Raw genomic sequence first — 24,194 nt, forward strand, 5'->3', positions numbered from 1 at the left:
AAGAACTAAGATAGGTTCTTATATCTTGTGGACAATTTAGGACAACTTAGGCAAAGTAGGTCTTATTAATTTCTTCTTTTAGGCTCGGACTGACACTGCGCGCGTTGCGTCACGGTTGCAGCCATTTATTGCATTGCAAAATTCAATACGTTTGTACGCAAAAGGCCAGTACCCCATCCCGGGTCCCGACTTGTTAGGTGACGTCATTTTCGGTCCGTCTCACCTGACGACTTGATTCGTGCTACAGAAGAACTCGGGCTTGGAGTTCCAGTGATTGTACGAGACGTAGCTGCGACTCTTCAACCAAATCCACTGGTTATCCTTACAGCGCATGCGGTACGGACCAGACTTGGACTCGCCATACTCCAACACTACAAGCAAAAAATCGCACGATGATCAACTACCATACAGCAACACAGCACGCAAACGGGGACATTTAGCACAACGGTCTATAACTTCCAACAGCACTTCAAGCAAGAAAACAAATGAGATAATTCAGCAAAAAGATCTGCAGCCTTAGGACGTTGACAACTACCCTGGGTACCAGAGGCTCCGAGCTTCGCGGCGACAACGATTTGAGCGAAGCGAAACTAACACACTACAAGTACGTAAACAACGGAATAATCAGCATAATAAAACCATACCTCAACACTGCTACAAGTACGTAAACAACGGAATTGTCAGCACAATAAAACCATACCCCAACACACTACGAGTACGTAAACAACGAAATAACCAGCACAATAAAACCATACCCCAGCACACTACAAGTACGTAAACAACGGAATAGTCAGCACAATAAAACCATACCCCAACACACTACAAGTACGTAAGCAACGGGATAATCAGCACAATAAAACCATACCCCAGCACTGCTACAAGTACGTAAACAACGGGATAATCAGCATAATAAAACCATACCCCAACATACTACAAGTACGTAAACAACGGACATTTTAGCATATTCCAATATTTCACGGGTATATTTAGCACACGGAGGTGTTTTTTTTTTGGCACGCCTTAAAGGATTCATAGTACCACGCTCATGAAATTGAATCGTGCTCGGAAGCAAAATTTTGCCGAGCAGTAACCTGACAAAGGTTGTTGTTCTCTAGCGTGACGTGGTTGTGTCCTTGAAATTATGCCGTTACGTAACGTGACAAAGCTTGTTGTGCTCCAGCGTGACGTGGTTGTGTCCTTGAATTTATGCCGTTACGTAACGTGACAAAGTAAGTCTTGCTCTAGCGTGATATGACTGTGATCGCGGAATCATGCCGCGTACAAAGCGTGACTAGGCGTTTGTCAAGTCTTTCCTTACTCTCGCGTGACATGGCCGTTACGGAACGGGCAAAAGCTAGTCCTGCTCTAGCGTTACGTGGACGTGACCGTGACAAAGCTCGTGTTTCTCTGGCGTTCGTCAAGATTTTCCTTGCTCTAGCGTGACAGTCTCAACGGTGAAATTTTGCCGTGTTCTCACATACCATGTTGGCAAGTGCGAAGCATCTGTGATACGCGAAGTCTTACCGTTACTAATCGAGAAATGTTCGTGATGAAAGCCCGACGTGCCGTTTACGTGGTAGTGATCTTCAAATGATTCGATACAATTTTCATTTGTCATCTCAATGCATAAAACGAAACAACTCGATGCAAAGACCGCATATGAGGGCAAACGCCAAGGATATGGTTTCATGCCGATGACCTCCAAATGACTCAACAGGCCTTTCCATCGTTTTGAAAATTTACCCACTCACTCAAAACCCACTTTGTATCTCGCACTGCTGGGAAAGTCGCGTGCCGGTAAGTGGTCTCGTGACGTATCTACCTCCACACCGCCCCCTTTGGCTTAACCGGTAAAATTCGCACCTTTGCTCGGAGAAATTACAAAAAAAGGGAGGGATCGAATGCACCTCCGTGCACGGTCAAGGATATAAGCACCTAATGCTCAGATAACAAGGAGCAGCAAAGACCATACCGTTATCGTTATTCTCATCTTTGAGGACTGGCCTTTCGTCTAAGCCGCTTTCGTTGCCTGGTGGAAGGACGAACGTCGCGGGATGCTCACCGAAAATATAAATACCATTGAAGTTGTTTTTATCTGAACGGTAACTCGCGCAATCATTTCCACTGCCTATTAACTCCGTGTTGAGTGAACGGCGAGCCATGCCGCACGCACGTGCTAGTTCCCACTCATTCGAAATTAGCATACTGAGATAAACGTTACGTAACCAAAAGGATGAGTAAAAAATACCCCACGCTACTGGCGTGATTGGCTACTTACGTTTGATTGGCTCAATGTCATAGATTGGTATGTCGTGTGTCTCGGATTTCGCTCTGACGCACCAAAAGCCGTCTAATTGTATTTGCCCGGATTTGAACACCTCTGTTGTAATTAGGTCAACGAGGGAAATTCCTTCTCGAAACACAAAGGCAGCAATCAGATCTTACGAGAGATTAACGTAAAATGCGCAACTCATTAGATTACAACTTTTTAATTAATCAGTTGTTGTTTCGCGGATATCTTAAGCACATATCCAAGCTCCGAGATCGGAATTAAAATAAAAAACGGTGTTTTTTATTAAAGTAAATCAAATAGAGGAGGGCAAAATTTAAATTGTCTTTTTATGAGCAAATCGTTAAAATGAATTCGTATCCGCACCGACAGGTAATAAGTAAAATAATAAACAAATATAGTTCTTGCTCTTAATTATTTTTTTTATATAGAATTGCTAGAAGCGCAGAAAAATAAATTTTCCAGTTTCTGGTAGTCAATATGAATATGGTAGAATGAGTGGGAAAAACAATGGGCGCCAGGCGACAATAGGCGATAGGCGACACGTGATTCAGCGGCAACGCTATGTGAACAGTGCTTTAACACCACAACATAATCAGACGAAGACGGCGACACCAAAGCTTTCAGGCCATACACCATATTATTTCTTAGCAAACCTCACTTGTGCCTTTCACTAGGAAACCTCACTTCCCTTACTACGTATCGAGAAAAGGGCGCTATCTATAATTTTGCCCCGTACGAGCTACGATGGTGCTTGTGATTTGTTGGGCATAACACCATTAGAAGTGCACCACGGCCTAATTTGCAGCAAGCTCTTCGACGAAATAGTTTCTGATCCGAATCATAAACTAAAGAGCTTGCTGCCTCCATCAAACGTTTCAAGCCATAACCTTAGGAAAAAACGGCCCTTTGTCTTGCCCCGCCTTAAAACAAACAAAGCCATGAATTCTTTTACATTCTCGATAGCCAACAAATCTTAAATGGAGAGTATATATGGTTTTTATGGATTATGATTAATTTTATATAGGATGAACTTTATCACGTTTTTAAATTTTTATATTTTATATTTATTACTGTATATAGTTAAATTTATTATAGTTGTAATATAGTATATATTGTTTTGTAAATGCCTAATTCAGCCTAAGGGCTGCTACGCAATTTTTCCCTAACAAACTATCTAAAATATCTACGGCACTTAAATTACACCACTGCAACTATTACAGTTTCAATCCCGTTTTCTCGTCATCCCTGCAGTCACTAACATCAACGTCACTTTCATTTCTATGTCAGCCCTGTTATCCACAATTTGCCTATCTTGTCACCCCTGCAGTCACTAACATCAACGTTACTTTCATTTCTATGTCAGCCCTGTTTTCCACAATTTGCCTCTCGTTACCCCTGCAGTCACTAACGTCAACGTCACTTTCATTTCTATGTCAGCCCTATTATCCACAATTTGCCTCTCTTGTCACCCCTGCAGTCACTAACATCAACGTTACTCTCATTTCTATGTCAGCCCTGTTATCCACAATTTGCCTCTCTTGTCACCCCCTGCAGTCACTAACATCAACGTTACTCTCATTTCTATGTCAGCCCTGTTATCCACAATTTGCCTATCTTGTTACCCCTGCAGTCACTAACATCAACGTTACTCTCATTTCTATGTCAGCCCTGTTATCCACAATTTGCCTCTTTTGTTACCCCCTGCAGTCACTAACATCAACGTTACTCTCATTTCTATGTCAGCCCTGTTTTCCACAATTTGCCTATCTTGTTACCCCTGCAGTCACTAACGTCAACGTTACTCTCATTTCTATGTCAGCCCTGTTATCCACAATTTGCCTCTTTTGTTACCCCCTGCAGTCACTAACATCAACGTTACTCTCATTTCTATGTCAGCCCTGTTTTCCACAATTTGCCTATCTTGTTACCCCTGCAGTCACTAACGTCAACGTTACTCTCATTTCTATGTCAGCCCTGTTATCCACAATTTGCCTCTTTTGTTACCCCCTGCAGTCACTAACATCAACGTTACTCTCATTTCTATGTCAGCCCTGTTATCCACAATTTGCCTATCTTGTTACCCCTGCAGTCACTAACGTCAACGTTACTCTCATTTCTATGTCAGCCCTATTATCCACAATTTGCCTCTCTTGTTACCCCCTGCAGTCACTAACATCAACGTTACTCTCATTTCTATGTCAGCCCTGTTTTCCACAATTTGCCTCTCTTGTCACCCATGCAGTCACTAACATCAACGTTACTCTCATTTCTATGTCAGCCATATTATCCACAATTTGCCTATCTTGTTACCCCTGCAGTCACTAACATCAACGTTACTCTCATTCCTATGTCAGCCCTGTTATCCACAATTTGCCTATCTTGTTACCCCCTGCAGCCACTAACATCAACGTCACTTTCATTTCTATGTCAGCCCTGTTTTCCACAATTTGCCTCTCTTGTTACCCCCTGCAGTCACTAACATCAACGTTACTCTCATTTCTATGTCAGCCCTGTTATCCACAATTTGCCTATCTTGTTACCCCTTGCAGTCACTAACATCAACGTTACTCTCATTTCTATGTCAGCCCTGTTATCCACAATTTGCCTATCTTGTTACCCCCTGCAGTCACTAACATCAACGTTACTCTCATTTTTATGTCAGCCATATTATCCACAATTTGCCTATCTTGTTACCCCTGCAGTCACTAACATCAACGTTACTCTCATTTCTATGTCAGCCCTGTTATCCACAATTTGCCTCTCTTGTTACCCCTTGCAGTCACTAACATCAACGTTACTCTCATTTCTATGTCAGCCCTGTTATCCACAATTTGCCTCTCTTGTTACCCTTGCAGTCACTAACATCAACGTTACTCTCATTTCTATGTCAGCCCTGTTATCCACAATTTGCCTCTTTTGTTACCCCTGCAGTCACTAACATCAACGTTACTCTCATTTTTATGTCAGCCATTATTATCCACAATTTGCCTCTTTTGTTACCCCTGCAGTCACTAACATCAACGTTACTCTCATTTTTATGTCAGCCATTATTATCCACAATTTGCCTCTTTTGTTACCCCTGCAGTCACTAACATCAACGTTACTCTCATTTTTATGTCAGCCATTATTATCCACAATTTGCCTCTTTTGTTACCCCTGCAGTCACTAACATCAACGTTACTCTCATTTCTATGTCAGCCATATTATCCACAATTTGCCTCTTTTGTTACCCCTGCAGTCACTAACATCAACGTTACTCTCATTTTTATGTCAGCCATTATTATCCACAATTTGCCTCTTTTGTTACCCCTGCAGTCACTAACATCAACGTTACTCTCATTTTTATGTCAGCCATTATTATCCACAATTTGCCTATCTTGTTACCCCCTGCAGTCACTAACATCAACGTTACTCTCATTTTTATGTCAGCCATTATTATCCACAATTTGCCTCTCTTGTCACCCCCTGCAGTCACTAACATCTACGTTACTCTCATTTCTATGTCAGCCCTGTTATCCACAATTTGCCTCTCTTGTTACCCCTACAGTCACTAACATCAACGTTACTCTCATTTCTATGTCAGCCATATTATCCACAATTTGCCTCTCTTGTTACCCCTGCAGTCACTAACATCAACGTTACTTTCATTTCTATGTCAGCCCTGTTATCCACAATTTGCCTCTCTTGTTACCCATGCAGCCACTAACATCAACGTCACTTTCATTTCTATGTCAGCCCTGTTTTCCACAATTTGCCTCTCTTGTTACCCATGCAGCCACTAACATCAACGTTACTCTCATTTCTATGTCAGCCATATTATCCACAATTTGCCTCTTTTGTTACCCCTGCAGTCACTAACATCAACGTCACTTTCATTTCTATGTCAGCCCTGTTTTCCACAATTTGCCTCTCTTGTCACCTCCTGCAGTCACTAACATCAACGTCACTTTCATTTCTATGTCAGCCATTATTATCCACAATTTGCCTCTCGTTATCCCTGCAGTCACTAACGTCAACGTTACTCTCATTTCTATGTCAGCCATTATTATCCACAATTTGCCTCTCTTGTCACCCTTGCAGTCACTAACATCAACGTTACTTTCATTTCTATGTCAGCCATTATTATCCACAATTTGCCTCTCGTTATCCCTGCAGTCACTAACATCAACGTTACTCTCATTTCTATGTTAGCCCTGTTATCCACAATTTGCCTCTCTTGTCACCCTTGCAGTCACTAACATCAACGTTACTTTCATTTCTATGTCAGCCATTATTATCCACAATTTGCCTCTCGTTATCCCTGCAGTCACTAACGTCAACGTTACTCTCATTTCTATGTCAGCCATTATTATCCACAATTTGCCTCTTTTGTTACCCCTGCAGTCACTAACATCAACGTTACTCTCATTTTTATGTCAGCCCTGTTTTCCACAATTTGCCTATCTTGTCACCCTTGCAGTCACTAACATCAACGTTACTTTCATTTCTATGTCAGCCATTATTATCCACAATTTGCCTCTCGTTACCCCTGCAGTCACTAACATCAACGTCACTTTCATTTCTATGTCAGCCCTGTTTTCCACAATTTGCCTCTCTTGGCACTACTGCTTTTATTTACCCGCTTGCACAAACAACTTAATCACTTTTACTCCCCAGCTCTAACTTAAACATTACACGACCAATGTTTTTACCACTATATTAATGGGAGGATCCACTCCCCTCCCCCTCCCCCCACGCGGGGGTTTATTAAGGGCCTGTGTTTTGGTAAACTCTACTATAACATTTCCTACGTTACCCGCAATAGGCCTTGATACCACAAATATGCTTTCCTGTTCTCACCCCTCCCGCATTTTGGTTCTACCAAATTGGGTTCTGATTGTGATCGTAGGCTCTTACCGGTCAGCGGATCCGCTGTTTCACGCATTGAGTGACGCATAGCGAAGAGAGAGTGAGCGAAAGCACAAATCACTTAGGTCGCGTCTCTGTCAAAAGATATCTTTTATAATCCCTAGGCGCCCACAGAAAAGAAAGTCTGCAGAAAGACGAGCATACGGGAAAAAAAGAACAAAAAACCAGAAAAAATGCCAAATAATATTATTCTCCAAAACTGGTAACAAACTTTGGTACAATATATGTAGCAGTATTCCTTTCTCAAGAAGCCAAAGGAAAGAAGTATAATCTCTGTTTTTAATGTTTTTATATCTTGTTTTATGAGAAATTTAAGTGTGTTACCAGTTCTCAGATTACATCGTGAATCAAGATATAGAACTTGAATTCTGATAAAGGAAAAAAAAGTAAAATGTTTTCTCGTCATTATGCTCTTAAGGGCATAATATAATTGGTCAGGTAGACAAAGAGTTATTAACAAAATAGGCCACATATAAAAAAAAAACACAGAAAATACTTTGGGTTTACTAAAACATAGTGAAATAACAAAAGGTAACAAGTCTTGTCTTTGTCTTGTTGTCAGTCGAGCGAGGTTTCGCCAGCAATGCTTCATGTTAGTGCAATTTGCAAAGGGCTTAACAACTTTGCTTGGACATGCGCTGGTTATAAATAAACCAAACATGTTTCTCTTAGACTTCCCTACATTAGACTGTGAAAACGAAGACTTACTCTTCAATAACCTGACCCTAACAATCAAATGGCATAAGAAACATTTTAAGGGCAGTTGGGGAATGTGAAATCCTGGACAATTTTTACAACACTAACCAACAATATGCACTGCTAGCAATAATAAATATGTATTTGAAAAATCAGCGAATGGGAAATCCTCTACAAAAAAAACCCCGAAGGTCAAGGCTGGAGTTGACTTTTTATTCTTAACTTCTCATCCCTGATAGTTGGCACTCATAGTACTTCTCGAACGGCTATTCCTTAAATGCTATTCGACATTTCCCCGGATAACGTTCTTTTAAATGTCTGAGCTACCGAAAGAATTATCCGTAAACAGAAACCCCGAATCCGCTTTTCATGTGGGAAAATAGTCCGTTTCAAAAAGTTCGCTAAGGATATTGCAGATAAAAAATAAGATAATGAACGTTATGAACATAGGAAATACATTTACGAAAATAATTTTGAAATGAGAGAAAAGGGTGAGTTATCATAGCATATACTTTTGTTTGTTTTTGTGTTGTTACCGGGAGGCAGTAGCTGTGGCATTCTCCGGTAGCACACCTACGATCACAATTTGCTTTAGCAGCCTTCTCCTTGTGGTGACGGACCTTAACACGCTCCCAACATCTCGCCACAGACTAAAAGCGGCAAGAAAGCAATCTAGCATGTCGCACAATAACTCATAACTTAAGGGTTCCGGACAGTGCTGAAAAATGCTTCAGGCTCACCGGATCGCAAATAGTAACCCTCTTTTGATAGCATCACTGTGACGCTCTTAACTTTTTACTGTCATTAGCTTTACCGCAAATAAAGACAACCGTTTAAGCCTATATTGTTAACAAAATTATGCATTTTCCCTCTGGGGCCATCGAAATGATCGGACTGAAGTACCAAATGGTTAAAGCGTAGTATCTGATTTTAACATTGATTGCGTCAAGGTGATCAAGGTTAATTCCGTGTTGAATAACAGAAACTCAATCTTACCATTAGGGCCAGAGCAGCAGAGGATTTAATTCGCTTAGAACAATGGAGACTTTATCTCGTGGGATGAGCAACTCATCGGCAATACATCATGTGGAGGGAATGTTCATCGCAATCCCGATTAAACAAGACAAAGATAAAGCAGGAAACTACAATGGTTAAAAAACCTATAAATCGATTCTGACCGAGTACTGTTAGCAGGGTTTGTATTACTTCGCGGCCACCCAAAAATAAATTCTAGACATCCAAAAGACAGGAGAGTCGATTTCATGACTCTCATGAGTTTACTTGCAGCTGGTTTCGAAAAACAGACTTTGATCACTCGGGCGTCTTAAGTTTGTCTTATTATTTTATTTTCAAAACCATATTTGCTTACTATTTCATCGATACTGTCATATTGAATTGTATACACAATTCTTTATAAGAAGAAAGACTAAATAATGAGAATGCACAATCGATAAGCTAAAGTGTGCTTTTAAAATCACACACTTGTGTATGACGTCCACGTTCACGGAAGAGTTTGTATACTTTAATGTTGCGCTGTGTTGGAAGATGTTGCTTTGCTGTTTGTATACTATAATGTTGCGGTGTGTTGGAAGATGTAGCTTTGCTGTTTGTATACTTTTAATGTTGCGCTGTGTTGGAAGATGTTGCTTTGGCTTTGTATACTATAATGTTGCGCTGTGTTGGAAGATGTTGCTTTGCTCTAATTTATTAGAGCCCGCAGCTCCAAGCCAATGAGAGCGCGAGTAAATTGTAGCGAGCCAATCAAAAGGAAGCAGAAAATTCCAATAAAATTCATTCAAACCGCTCGTCGCATCGCTTGCCGTCTGGTTGTGTTTTGACAAATACAAAGCACTACAGGAAAACATGGCTGAGCACGACTCACAATCTTCTCAACTCGATGAGGAGGAGCTTAAAATAATGAAAGAAGATTCTGTTCCCAAAAATACTAAAAAAAAACACCCTGGGCGATGAAAAAGTTCACCGAGTGGTGCACGAAGCGAAGTGTTGAATGTGATTTTCACAGCATCAGCTCCTTGGATCTTGGAGGCATTTTATATCGTTTCTATGCTGACCAAAGTATATTCAAAGGGAAAAAATGATTGAATAAAATCCCGAAATCTTGACTTCATATTCTGTGGATAAAAAATCCGAATACGAAATTTTCGCCACCGACTTTTTTTGCGATTTGTTTCTTTGTTCTCGGGTTGCTCTGGGTTCCGACTCCTACTCCGTCTCCTAAATATTAATTTTCAACTGTGGTGTGAAATTTACGACTGGTCAAGATCCAATGGTAAAAAAAATTACAAGTGAGTGAATAAAAGATTGATGAACGAATAAATGAAAGTGTTCCATTATCAAACGATAAAACGCAACCAGCCGCCCTTAATAGCTTACAGGACACAGCTAGCCCCTATTATTTTAGTGAGAGCATTTAAGAGCTGCTTCGGAAACGGAACTGACTTCCTGTAAGTGGTGGTTTCATTGACGAGCGAGTGTAACGCATGTTATTATTCAGAAAAAATAGTGAATGATTAACCAAATGAAGAACGACGGAAAATGGTTAATAATTCACTGTCACTCACCAGTAGAATAAAAACAGTTAAATTAATTTAAAAAAAGAAACATTTACAATTAAAAAAAAACGCATTAAAAATAAAAATAAAAAAACACTCATTTCAAGTTTATTTTAGGCACTCGATCCCACGCTGTGTATTGGATCAAAAGCAACAAGCCTTGCGCTCGAAAAAACAAACAGACAGACAGAAAAATGACTTTGCATGGCCATAGCAGGGTGTGGGGCACTGGGGGCACGGGCCCCCAAATATTTTCAAAAATTATAAGAAAATGACCAGTAGGGGCGTGGCTGTGCTCCCCCATAATATTTTTTTAATATTTCTGTATTGTGCCCCCCCCCTCCGCTACAGACACTAAATGATACAGAGAACGAGACTAAATGATACAGAGAACGACACTAAATGATACAGAGAATGACACTAAATGATACAGAGAACGACACTAAATGATACAGAAAACGACACTAAATGAACGACACTAAATGATACAGAGAACGACACTAAATGATACAGAGAACGACGCTAAATGATACAGAGAACGACGCTAAATGATACAGAGAACGACACTAAGATACAGACGCAGTACATTAAGATACAGACGCAGTGTATTGCGCAGGGAATCATTAAATCGCACATACACGAAAGCGCAACAAAAACATCTACGAATAATTGTTGAAAATATTATTGGCTATGCTTGTTTTCCTTAAGATATAAAACCCCTGGGGGGGTAGGAGGGGGGTATTGACACTATGTAGGTTTCCGGTTTCGATTTTAGATGCCAATGTGAGTTGATATTGCTGGATTTTGCCATTTCTCCGATCGGGGTATCTCAGCTTCCCCGTTTTTTTCAACCTTGATAAAAAAATATCTACTTAAACAATCTTCACCAGATAGGTCACACCTCTGTATACAACGGACACACCTTCATTAGACAGACACTCTATTCCAGACAGACACATCGGTAAGGTGGACACACATCTATCTAGAACAGACAGCTCAGTAAAACAAACACACATTAATACAAGACAGACACTTCACTAAGGTAGACACCCATCAATGCAAGACACACACTTCACTTAGGTAGACACCCATCAATACAAGACACACACTTCACTTAGGTAGACACCCATCAATGCAAGACACACACTTTACTTAGGTAGACACCCATCAATGCAAGACACACACTTCACTTAGGTAGACACCCATCAATGCAAGACACACACTTTACTTAGGTAGACACCCATCAATGCAAGACACACATTTTACTTAGGTAGACACCCATCAATGCAAGACACACATTTTACTTAGGTAGACACCCATCAATGCAAGACACACACTTCACTTAGGTAGACACCCATCAATGCAAGACACACACTTCACTTAGGTAGACACCCATCAATGCAAGACACACACACTTCACTTAGGTAGACACCCATCAATGCAAGACACACTTTACTTAGGTAGACACCCATCAATGCAAGACACACACTTCACTTAGGTAGACACCCATCAATGCAAGACACACACTTCACTAAGGTAGACACCCATAAATACAAGACAAGTAATCCTTTAGAGAATTTACACCAGAAAGACACCTTAATAAAGCAGATACTTAATACTAGATCTCAATGCCAACACTAATTTATACTAGTCAGAAACCCGAATAAAGTAGGCACACCTTGCCTTCTTTACAATTGTTGTGCAGATGTGCAGTAAATGAAATTGATGGAATGGACTTACTGGACTCATGGAGTGCACCAAGCATCTGTAAGTCTTCCATGTGAACATAGGTATATAGAGATGTTCCAAGCAGCTCACTCGGCCAGAAACCAGTTAGACGAATGGACCTATCAAGAATAATAAATCAGAATGCATGCAAGTATTCACTATAATTCTTACGAATAAATACAAAAAGCCCAAATAGTCTTGTTTGTGAACCAGGAGAATGAATGCAATACACCAAAAACTGGAATTTTTTGCTTTAATAAGACTTCTTCAGGGCAGACTAATAGAAAAATAGACAAATAGAAGTGCGTCTAATCGAGAGCAGTGCAGTTCAGATGTTATCCAGTGCAAAAACTTGTAACAAAGTTGAATTACATAAGAAGGTGCGTACAGTATCTGAATAACTCATTGTCTAAATTACTGACAGACTGTCTGACTAAATGATTGACTGATCAATCAATCAAACAATCAATAATTAGTTTATTACCGTCTCTCGCAGAAAGCCTGAAATACATGTGGTGTCAGCAACATAATTACAAAATGGGTGTACAATTACAATAAATGAGAAGCATATTTACAAGAAACAAACTGACCAACTGGATGAAAGACAGATTGAATGAAATCGACTGAAAAGTACTCACTTACTGTCTGTTTGTCCATCTGACTGTGTGAACATCTGTCTGTCTGTCTGTTTTTGCATCTGTGTCTGTCTGTGCAACTGTCCATTTGTGCATCTGCGTCAGTCTGTGTTTGTCTGTTTGTGCATCTGTCTATGTGCACCTATCTGTGTTTTCAGTTATCTGTCAATTTGTCTCTGATTGTGTGTGTGACTTACTGCGGGTCTACATAAAGGAACTTTCCATCCATAGTGTGCCGTGCATTGAATTCCACATTACAGCTTTCATTAAGGTCACTAAGTCTATGGTAGTCAGGGCTTGAAAGCAGACCAACAGCAACCAGAAAGTTGGTAATTCCAGGGACCTCACTTGACTTTTTACTGCTTACTACCTTCAAATTATCTGAAGAGAAACAAAAAAAAAAAACAGAATACGTTAATGATTCCAATCAGTGTGCAAACATTTGGTGGAGTTTTCAATATTACAAAGTGGCAAAGTTTGGTAGAGCCTTCAATATTACAAAGTGTGCAAAGTTTGGTGCTTGTAACTGAATGTAAGTAATCTATTTACATTCTTTGCTCCACTATCATACAGTAAACTTTAGGAGCATTATCTGTTATCAGTAGTATATGATAATATAATATCATTATAGAAAATCAATAATTAAAATTGCAAGGAATTCAGATGATATACAATTGCGCTTGGAAAATATTTACTGTGAACTTTTTTCAAACAGCCTATAAGTGACAGTACTTCATATGACCAGGTATGTCCATCCAGAGATATCTAAAATCCCCCTTCAAACTTAATCAATCATCCTACTAATTGATATTAATAGTTATTGATAGAACTTGATGGTACGGCCCAGTAAGATATAATATTCTTGTGGTTTAGGCTATAGCAGTGATGACTAGAACATAATAATCACATATAATTCACTATAGGCATAACAATTCAAAGACATTTTCATACTAGATAAGATGTGATGTCTGTCACGTTACAATAAAATGTCAACATAGTAGACATGAAAAGCATGACACAATTTTATAATCATAACACAGTAAATGAAGACAGAATTTGTAGCTAACCGTCACTTGGGTCCACATAGCACATGCGAGCTCTCCTCTCCCAAAGTTAAACAGAAATTGTTGTTAAAACATTATTTGATGCAGCAATTTTTGCCAAATTCTAAATTCTGGAATTTTTAAAGCACTCTATAATGACAAACGGACATTTAAAGATTTTTAGGAGCACAGTTTCAAAAATGTCTTCTTTTTCCCATATGATATATTTCGTTAAATATTCAAAACAATAACAAATATAACAGGAATTGATGGCCCCAAGCACTTACTCTTGGCGTTAGGAGACTCACTGCTCTCCCAACAATTGCTATATCCACAAACATGAATTGGGCAATAACCATCCTTGCCAAAACTCATTTGAATGTCAAATGTGTGTTTTTTAGGAAGTCTCTTTGAAGGTTGGAAATCTGAAAATATGATAAACAATTTTGATTTAGGACTAAAGCTCAATACAAGCACACAGTTTGTAGTTTTATTTTTAACAGAGGTTTTACATGTACATTGTACATAAGTTACACAACAACTATTTCTGCAAAGATTTTCTATGATACAGTACATTGTTGAATATTGTAAAAACTCCAATTGGAAAATAACACCAAAATTAAGTAATTCAAAAATAACCTGAAACTTAATAAATGTAAAAAAATTATAAACCCATTGAATTTTTAATTTTTTGCAGTTTTATTTCTTGATTTCATGACTCCCTCAGATAGACAAATGGGCTATTTTCAAAAACTTTTGGTAACTTACAAGCGTTCAAATGCAAATAGCAAATTACAAAGAGAGATCCAGTAAAAGCTTTTATTGGAAACTGGGTAAAATAGGGAGGTTTTTTTCTAAATTGCTAGATTACCTGACAGCATTTGATTTTACCTCAGGTACTGTAAGTGGTTGATTGCATGAATTGAATCCTTCTTGGGGGTTGGTACAGTATCTGTGTTTGTTCTGTATCACCACTTACCACTGGCATCTATGTGAACTATCACAGGCTCCGGGTCTTCTGAAAGTTTATTGAAAACTAAGTTTCTGTCATCAGGATGAATTAAGTCCAAGAAATTCTTTCCAATGACTTCTTCCTACAACAAAAGCCTTTTTGTAAGATAGAGACACAACAACCACTTATAAACAACTTTCCCTTTGCTGTAAATACATAAAAGATAACTTAAAATAATATCAATAACATAACATGATATTATTGATGGAAATCTACTGATTTTTATACTGAAGTTCGAAGCAGTTTTTTAAACATATGTTTATACTGTATCTCTTCATCCTTACCAATTAATTCAGATTTCCTCAAAGTACTGCATGCAATTATGCTCCGTAGTTTATACTTATTTCAAATAAGGTTGCACTTGGTGAATCAAATAAATAAGCAATAGGCAATAGCAAATGAATACGCAAATAAGCGTAAATACAAATCCAGCAAGCTGTAGAATTCTTGTTTATGTTCTTATATAAACATGCACATGGCTTTCAGATACAACTATTTAGCAGTTCTTCACATGAACCACTGCGAGTTATTGCACATTGAAACAGGTGTATATACCTGTTTATGGCCAAATAGTTGAAAAACATTCCTGGAAATGAAAGTGACAGCACCATTGCTTGACAATGCAAACAGAAATCCATTCATACACTGCGAAGAAGAGAAAGAAAAAAATGGTGGTTTCCATCATAAAATATGATCAAAATTGTTTTACAGTCCTACTGTAACACTATAACTATACTGGAATTACGCACTTGTGCGGAAGCGCATAATTTGGCTTTCTCCGCGTAATCCACAAATTTCCGTGTAATCCCGCATAATTTGGCTAAATTTTGAAAGACAAAACATTTAATTGCTCAGCGGATGTGTTCTTTTAGGGTTCTTACCTCTATTTCTCGTAAAAAAAAGAGTGTGATAGAGCGTTAGAGTGCAATAGCATTAGAGTGCGATATTTCAAACTGGATTTCGAAAACAAATAAAATGCCTAGGCATTCTTTGCTAAACCGCGAAGGCCTAGGACTAATAATAAAATATTTTTTTTCAAATAAAAATTGGCTGGTGGCTAGGAGCCAATGAAAACTTGCCTAAGATATTTTCACGCAAAAAATTAACCTTTTCAAGTTATTTCGTGCTTCCCTTCGGTACAAAATGTAGTTTGGGGGTAACAGTTGATATTCCATGTAATTTAGCGCGTAATTCAGTAAAGAATCCCGCAAAATTTTGCTTTTTCAAGAAAAATGTATTGCAAAATCCCGCGTAATTTAGCACGTAATGATTGATTTTCCGTGTAATTTAGCGCGTAATTTAGCAAATAATCGCGCGTAATTTTGAGTTTTTTTTCGCGTAATTCCATAAGCCCTGACTATATATAAATAAAATTGAAAAATACTGTTTTATTAAAGGGATTGCGTAAGAGAAGGCTACCATGTTATTTACCTCATCCAAAATTTCACCAACTTCATCACCAGACAGGAAGGACGACTGAACAGCCGGCTCCTTAGCAAGTACAGATGTTGTCAAGTCTAAAAAATAAATAAAGTGCTGCTAGTAACATCAAAAATAAAAATAATTAAGAAAAATCTTGACCAATCAAGGCTCGTTTTATTTGAACTTGACCTTGATTTAGCCAACAAGTTCATTTTTAGCCAACTTTTTGTGTGCTACAAATGGGAGTGTTGATAAGAGAAAATGTAAATTTACCAAAAAAAATCTATTGAACAGATTTTGATATTTTTATCTAGTGCTATCTAAAAGTGAAAAAATATTAGTATCATTACTACTGAGATTATTAAATTCAACTGAATCTGGTTTTGGTTGATTCTCCGAGTGCACGTCACTGCAGAACCAACACAAAGTCTGATCCCTGACGGCTATTTTTTTAGATCGCCTGCATCTTGTTTAACAAGCGATCTAACAATAGTTTAGAATATTTGCTTTTACCAATCTAATAATATCCGAATTTGAGCAGTTAAAGTCACAATTTTTGTCTTTTGGAAAGATAAGTCCTAGTGTTTTTTTTCCAGGCCTCATGGGACAGATTCTCTCATAAAATGATTGAAAACAGAGGGCTGTCACAAGATGGCTGGAGAAAAGGTCAAAACTAGTCCATTCCTGCTTCTGTTTCAAGGTCTCATTCATGAATGGATGTGATAAAAAATCCATAAATATTGTCATAACAGTTGTACTGGTCTTTCTGTAAAAGGTTGTTTACCATTATGAATTTTCATGTAGTTGACAGCCATCTGTAGGACGGTGGTCTTGTCGAGCTTCTTGCGGGAAGAAGCACACATGGGCACCATTGCTGCCAGCTCTGTGATGTAGACATTGAGCTTATCTCTCCTCCGCTTTTCACTCTCATTTCTAGTGGTTCTGAAACAGAACTAAAAAATATTAACTCTAATAGTTCAAAAACACATTATTGGAGCAATGTGGGTGGATGAATTGATTCAGGTTTGTTGCATACATTAAATAGAGAATGGAAAGTGCGCGCATACATTTTTTATTCACGAGTTGTGCAGTTTAAAAAAAAACGAACGAGTGAGCAAAAAAACTGTACAAAGCACTTTCCATGCTGTATTTTGTTTATTATATACATACTGAGGAATTTATAATAAGCTTATCACATAACATTTTATTAGACTTGGCTGCAGAGGCTACGAGGTTAAAGCTGTTTGACGGTTCAGTTGAAGACAGACAGAAACTTACATTGAAATGAATCTGTCTCGCTAATGTCACGCACGAGACTGTAGCTCATGTTACACAAGTAGTGCACTTTTTAAACTATAAAATCTCGACATCTATGAAATAAATAAATTACGAATTAAAATTTACTGAATATGTTTTCAGTGAGTATTTCTCAGTATGTATATAACAAGAGTGTACTAGCTATATATATATGATCTTGTACTATGAAGAATGTAACAAAAAATGAGGTATTAGAAATATATAATGACAACTCAATAAATAAAAGAGACATCAAGCGAGAAAGACAGCGGTCAAAACATACGGACAAATAAGGAAAAGTACGATAATCAAATCTAAAGTATGTATTTCTCTATTAAAATAAACCACCTCCTTTCAAATAACCTTCCAGTAATAATTAAATCAGGTGGCAATCTCAACTATCTCAACCCATTTAATTTCTCCTGAGTCACCCTTACTTCCTAAATGCTGCACTTTGAATGTAATTATCAAAAATTACCAAAATATTACCAAAGGGCTTCCTATTATCTGGTTATGGAACATTAAACCACAACCGAAAACCAAGTAATAAAACACTTTAATCAGTCATATTTTATCCACTTGATGTCAATCTTTGCTAAAAACCTTAGTATCATAGCTTTATTACTTTATTGTAGCTTTAAATTAAAATAAATCTGTAACAAACTTTGATATGTGAATATCTAAGAGAATACATACAGTAAATAAAAAAACAAACAAATATACAAACAAATAAATAAGAATGTATGTGTTTGAAATGCCCATATTCAAAAAACCTTATTGATTAATCACAACCCTTTATTGGAGCTAACCTGGAGTTAACCTGAATGTTTCTCGATATCTTAATTCTAATCCCCTAAAACAATTCAAGGTTTTTCACTTTGACTTCATCGAGGTGCCCCCAGAATAGCCCCTAAGACATAATCAATAAAACAGATTGCTTTCATTTTTGGTATGTCACAACAAATAGAAGAGCAAGCAAACCCTAGATACATGACACTGCTAAATTGTTTGACACTGCCAAATTGTAACAAAAAATATGAGTGAGAAAACGGTGTGTAATATCCTTAAGCTGGAGGTCCTGTCTTCCCAAGCACCAGTGATCTCAACACACCTCATATACCTGTGTCAGTGCTAATTAACAAATAGACCTTATTTTTGCAGGCGTCTGTCTTCTAATAGATGCACAGAAGATGTCACAGTGTGTAGTAAACAACAGTCACGCAACTAACTACATCTCGCGATGTACTTTTTTGTTCATCACAAGCTGTGACGTCATCTGTGCATCTATTTGAGGACAGACGCACACACAAAAAAAGATCTATTTGTTTTATACATTACAAAATGGTTTTGGGCGACCGCCTGTATGAATGTGCCCTCTAATAACACATCGACCCGTGACCAATCAAAGAGCCCGATTTACCAGTGTCGTTGTATAAATTGCTGTATTGTGCTATAGAAATGCCACATACAGTAGGTATTTGCGTTTATCAGGAGTTCTTTACCTTCGCCTGGTTACTTTCACTGGCTCTTCTTTGACGTCTTTCTCTTCCTGGTTAAAGCTGTCAACATCTGGGTGCCCTCTTATTGACCTGGGTGGACACAATGTGTGTCAAAAAAATGTAGCACAGAATATAAGTCCTATGTGCAAGATCATCTGATCTGCCCATTAGGAGGATAAACTATAAATACTGTAAAACCAAATGAAAGCAGCAAACTACTGTATTAGGGTGCATTGCTTCTCTCCCCCTTCCAGAAAAAAAATGAATTTCTTAAAGGAGATTCCAAATGACAATAAAGGAGCTGTTTAGTACTAAAGAAGCATAAAGATAAAAGAGACATGTATTAAATAATAATTTCTTGATTACAAATGTGCTGAATAAACCAGAAAACCTTTGTGATTATGATTGTCAAAATTTAACCAAACCAGCCCACACTTTATTTGAAGATGTTCTCTTTGCCATGTTGCAAACCAAGTAGAATTGGCTTGGTTATACAAAACCAGAAATCATTTGGTAGATTCTTTTCTTTTTAATAGTAATCTCAAAATCCTTGCCTGGATAAAATTATGTATTGTGTCTTAATTGCTTGCTAGAAAATTATGGCTAAGGAAGAATGATTCAATAAGTAATACCATGATCACCTCAGATTTTTTCGTTTTCTGACGGATGATTACTAGCGAAATAATAGATGGTTCTCAATTTCCCTCATGCATTAATGACGAGGGAGATTTAGAAGGCAGCTTCCTGATTGGCGCAGGAATAGACCCTGTGATACCTATCTTGAAATACCTATCTTGTGATACCTAAACAATGTTAGACTTGATCCATGTGGGATGATTTTGATTGCTTTAACTATCATGCTAATGATGTCAAAGAACTAAACTGTAGATAGTTAGAGCAACCATGTAAATCAACTATGTTAAATGTGAGAATTGTTTGTGAAAATGTATTGGTCTCTAGAGAGATAAAATGCCCTGATCCATTGAGCCGTGTTCGCTCATCCAGCCTAATATTACTCGTAGTTGCAAGTTTATTTCCTCAGTGCCTCTGATTATTCTGGTATCGCAATATTCAATGAGGAGTTCAGGCCATTAAACTATCCTAAAAAATACTTAACTCAAATAAACACACATGGGACCTTATGCCAGGATGTGAAGTCTACACGGTTGATTCAAAACATAGAGTGATATGATGGATCTATTTAAAAAACAAGTACACAACAGGTACTTATATAGTGTCTCACCTCACACATAAAAACACATTTATCATAACGGCTGTTCTAGCAAATCGTTTATAAATTCATATTATTTACGAGTAATTAATGAATTTATGAGTTATACTTGAAAAGACAGATGGCGAATAAATGAAGCAGAACTCACTTAATAGTGAGTGTCCGAAACATAATTTCGGTTTGAAACTAAACAGTTGTTGAATACTATCAAATAAATGCAAAAATGTTGTCAGACATCGCTCAGGACTCGTTAGTAGAGACTAATTGTAAGAAAGAAAGGGTTCAACGTTGCTATTATTGTCGGCTAAAAGAAAAGGCGACCATCAATATAAGCAATCGATATCATTTTCATACGATAGGTGTACATACGCGGGTTTCTAAGTAATCTCAAGGAAAAAAGTCGTTGGTATATCAAAGCAAAGCTGCATTATTTAGCAGAGATTCATATACAACCTACCTTTGGTTTACACAGGTCTCCATTTGTTAAGTATATATATAAAATGCAATGTCAGTACAGAAGAAATTAGAACATCGCTCTGCCATGACACAAACTTGGCGGGTAATAAACAACTCAACATTTCGCTTCTCGCTTCTCTCCACGACTTAGATTACTAAAATGCATGGTGGACAGATTCCTCCAACGATAGCATCAAATGGCAGGTTTTGACATATTACCGAGATGCGGGTGATCCAAACTGTTCTTTCATGGAGATAGCCCATGGAATTTGAAGTAAGCAGCAGTGTTCCATAAAAAAAACCCACAGAGAAACAATCCTTGAAAATAAACAACCCAAATTCTACGACAGTATTAACAGGATATTGGGCTTTTAGTCTTTCAAAGATGGAGAGTAATCATGGGCAAAAATCGTCGTTATTTGGAGGAAATTCCGGCCAGAGTACTCGACTTGCCGTGCTAAACTCAAGCTTTGGCTAGCACTCGGCCCCAGGCCCTAAACAACATGTTCCAAACCGGAAAAATGGACTGTAATGTCCCGTTCCCCTCTCCCCCCGGGGTATTACGCTAATGACTCTACACGTTAACGAACGAGAAGATTTGTGCTAGAATTCTTTGCTGCAATTTGTTATTGCATCACAAACAGCTTCAAAATGCAATTAATTAGGTAAAAACGTTTTGTACGTTAATGCGTCTTACTTTATTACCCCGCGCTCTCTAGCGGTGAGTGGGAAACACGGGGGAAGTCAGGCGAGCGTTCGATGAGAAAGTATGACGTAAAAACAAAAACACCCCCTAAGGCAATGTCTCACAAAAAAACTGGTAGTCAGCTCTCCAAAATTTTCGTCTGCCCTGAAAGGAGTCTAATCAAAAACGAAATTTTGGCGAGTCGACTACCAGATTTTTGGTGAACCATATACTCCAATACTCGGGTTAACGAACAAGACAAATTAGGGTATTTTGATTGATTCCTTACGACAATGAGATAAGGTACAGGAACCAGTATATTAATCACTTATTTTCCATATACGCGGGCAATTCTATTAGCCTTAATTTCATGGGTATGCCATTACGCATATATATTACAACGGCGCTAATAGGGCTTATAATATATTACTACGGCGCGTATAACACCATCATTGTAGGTCAAGTTATGCTGGCCGTTTTAGCCAGCAGGGTTTTACTCAGCAGGGTTTTGGCCAGCAGGGTCCAGAAAATAAAGACAGTCTGGCTGACAGCCAGACCGTGATCCTTTGGGAGCTACTAAAGCGGGCCTCATAGTATCAGAGTGCATTTCACGGCGGTTTTTTCCATTTCTTGACAAGGGGCGAAAGAAAAACCCGAAAAAGAGCAGATTTTGGGCTAGTTTCGCAGCCGTTCTTGGTGTCGCTACCCTTCCCCTACTTACTTTGGGCGCGACGCGCTAATGTAATAGCGATATGTAATGTTTTTTTTTATTGGGATACCTGTGGTAGTAAACGTTATGTTATGATCATCCAAGAAATCAGCACAGTTGCGCGATTGCCAATAGTCTTAGTTTGTTTGAAAATTTCGGTGTGCTCACATGCTGGCGCAATTTTTTCCGCCTAAAAATGCTCGGTTTCGCAAAACGGGGTGCTCGCAAAAGACCATTCGGGGGACCTATTCTTATGCGCCTAATGCACTGTTTTCCTTAGCCTCGTCCCTAGGCTTTTCGGCGGGCCTATCACGCTATGCATGGCTATGACGTCACAGGCCCTTTCTGCTAGCTTCCGCCATATTGGAAAGTGTGAGTCTGCGCGCAAAGCATCATGGAGCTGACATCAAGGGAGTAGACTGGGGACGAGGCTATCGTTTTCGATTTTTGATTACCCCTCAGCCCTTTTATGAAGGACTTGGGGTAAAAAAAGATTTAATAAGGATTTAAATAAGTGTGATTGTAAATATCTAATTCTAGAAAGTTCTAGTATTGTAAGATATACTTTTGTAGATAGTGAAAGTTCGAGGTGTTCTAGAATGTAGCGTGACAAATACAAATGAAAAGCCATTTAGTTGTTTCTAAAACTTGCTTGCGTGAGCGATTTTTAAATCACATACATTTGGGAAAGTTCGTAAGATATACTCCATAGTCAGTTTAATCAAATTTAGAGTATTTGGTAATTGAGAGCATAGTAGTCGAGAGCATAGATAGAAGTTTTTTGGCAATCTAAAACTTGTTTATCGTCGTAAGTCAAATAGAAAAGTACACCGTTTGTAGTCGGATTGAAAAAGAGCACAGTAGTCGAATTGAAAGGGAAATCGCAGTCGAAAGGAAAAAGAACATCGAAAATGAGATATGTGTATCGTCGAAAAGAAGTAACGAGAGGTCATAGTCGTAAGTCATCGTGGAGAAGTGACAGTTATCATCTCGAAGAAATCATCGTAAACGAAAAAAAAATATCTTGGCTAAACCAAGGCAGAAAAGGGTGGCAGAGCAAGGTTTTACAAAGAAGACGACAAGTGAACAATCAAGTCGAATTGATGGGTAAGAAAACAGAGAAAGAAGAGAGAATTCTACAGCGGCGAAGTAGACGGAAACGGAAACCCTCAGAGCGGAGGTAAATCCAACGAAGACAATAACCTTAGAGAGGCTTAAACAGTCTAAGTCGAGAAGGAAAGCGGCGAAGAGCAAAGAGGAAGGCATGGCCTTCTACAATAAGAAACCGACTTACCTAGTCGAAGAGTGGCAAGGGACGCGAGAGAAAGGCTAAACGACCAACTAGAGTAGAGATGGAGATTTGGAAGCTCTGTCTAGCGTGTACGAAAAAAGACGAGATAGCGATAATGTCAGCAAATTGCCGAGTCAGGAAACGGTGAACAGAACAGAACAGGTAACAAGAATATCTTCACTCCAGGAGAGACGAGTTACCGAGTATCGCGCCAAACACTTCGCAGAAGGTTAGGCGAACCCAGCAGGAAAGATAAAGGCACAGGAAAGGGCGAGGCAAATGGAGGCAAGCCTGCTGAAAAGAATGGGAAAATATTGAGACAGAAAAGAGAAAAATAGAAGAAGAATACGCTAAAAAGTTGAGAGAACTTGAATCGCAGTTAGCTCAAAACAAACTAATCGACGCCAAAAAAGAAGTGAAAATATATCGAGTGAATTCTTAAAAAGAGATCGACAAGGAGCTCGGGAAAGAGCAGGATAAGAGCCAGGAATACGGCGTTATCGAAGGGAGCGAACAGAACCCGAAGATTGGGATGGAGAGTTAAAGAGTGTTCAAGACTGAAGAGCGGGAGAGAGATAGTGAATGTGAAGTGTATTGCGAAGATTCGCCTGCGATGAAAATAGGTCAGGATCTTTGGAGATAGCTCAAAAAAGTGTCAATTCCAGTGTTTAGCGGCGAGAAGGGTAATTATGAGAATTTGAAAGCGGCCTTTGAAGC

The 24,194-nt window shown here is 38.6% G+C and overlaps 1 protein-coding gene and 1 long non-coding RNA gene across 2 annotated transcripts in view; one reads left to right on the plus strand and one right to left on the minus strand.

Moving 5' to 3' along the window:
• The window catches only part of LOC5506840 (circadian locomoter output cycles protein kaput), a 32,777-nt gene extending 11,488 nt beyond the window's left edge, over nt 1-21,289 (minus strand). The window contains exons 1-10 of the mRNA XM_032375280.2: nt 20,794-21,289; nt 19,109-19,195; nt 17,095-17,252; nt 16,320-16,405; nt 15,444-15,533; nt 14,856-14,970; nt 14,164-14,301; nt 13,031-13,214; nt 12,211-12,317; nt 224-371 (exon numbers count right to left, since the gene is read on the minus strand). Of these exons, the coding sequence (XP_032231171.2) occupies nt 224-371; nt 12,211-12,317; nt 13,031-13,214; nt 14,164-14,301; nt 14,856-14,970; nt 15,444-15,533; nt 16,320-16,405; nt 17,095-17,252; nt 19,109-19,195; nt 20,794-20,816 (1,136 nt within the window). The 5' untranslated portion in view covers nt 20,817-21,289. The remainder of the gene's footprint in view (nt 1-223; nt 372-12,210; nt 12,318-13,030; nt 13,215-14,163; nt 14,302-14,855; nt 14,971-15,443; nt 15,534-16,319; nt 16,406-17,094; nt 17,253-19,108; nt 19,196-20,793) is intronic.
• Nucleotides 367-10,529, plus strand: LOC116614371. Its single transcript, XR_004294491.2, has 2 exons — nt 367-604; nt 8,900-10,529. It is a non-coding gene; the product is annotated as an uncharacterized LOC116614371 (long non-coding RNA).
• Nucleotides 21,290-24,194: the final 2,905 nt, after the last annotated feature.

This window comes from Nematostella vectensis, chromosome 10 (genome assembly GCF_932526225.1).
Source record: "Nematostella vectensis chromosome 10, jaNemVect1.1, whole genome shotgun sequence".
NCBI classification, from domain to species: domain Eukaryota; kingdom Metazoa; phylum Cnidaria; class Anthozoa; order Actiniaria; family Edwardsiidae; genus Nematostella; species Nematostella vectensis.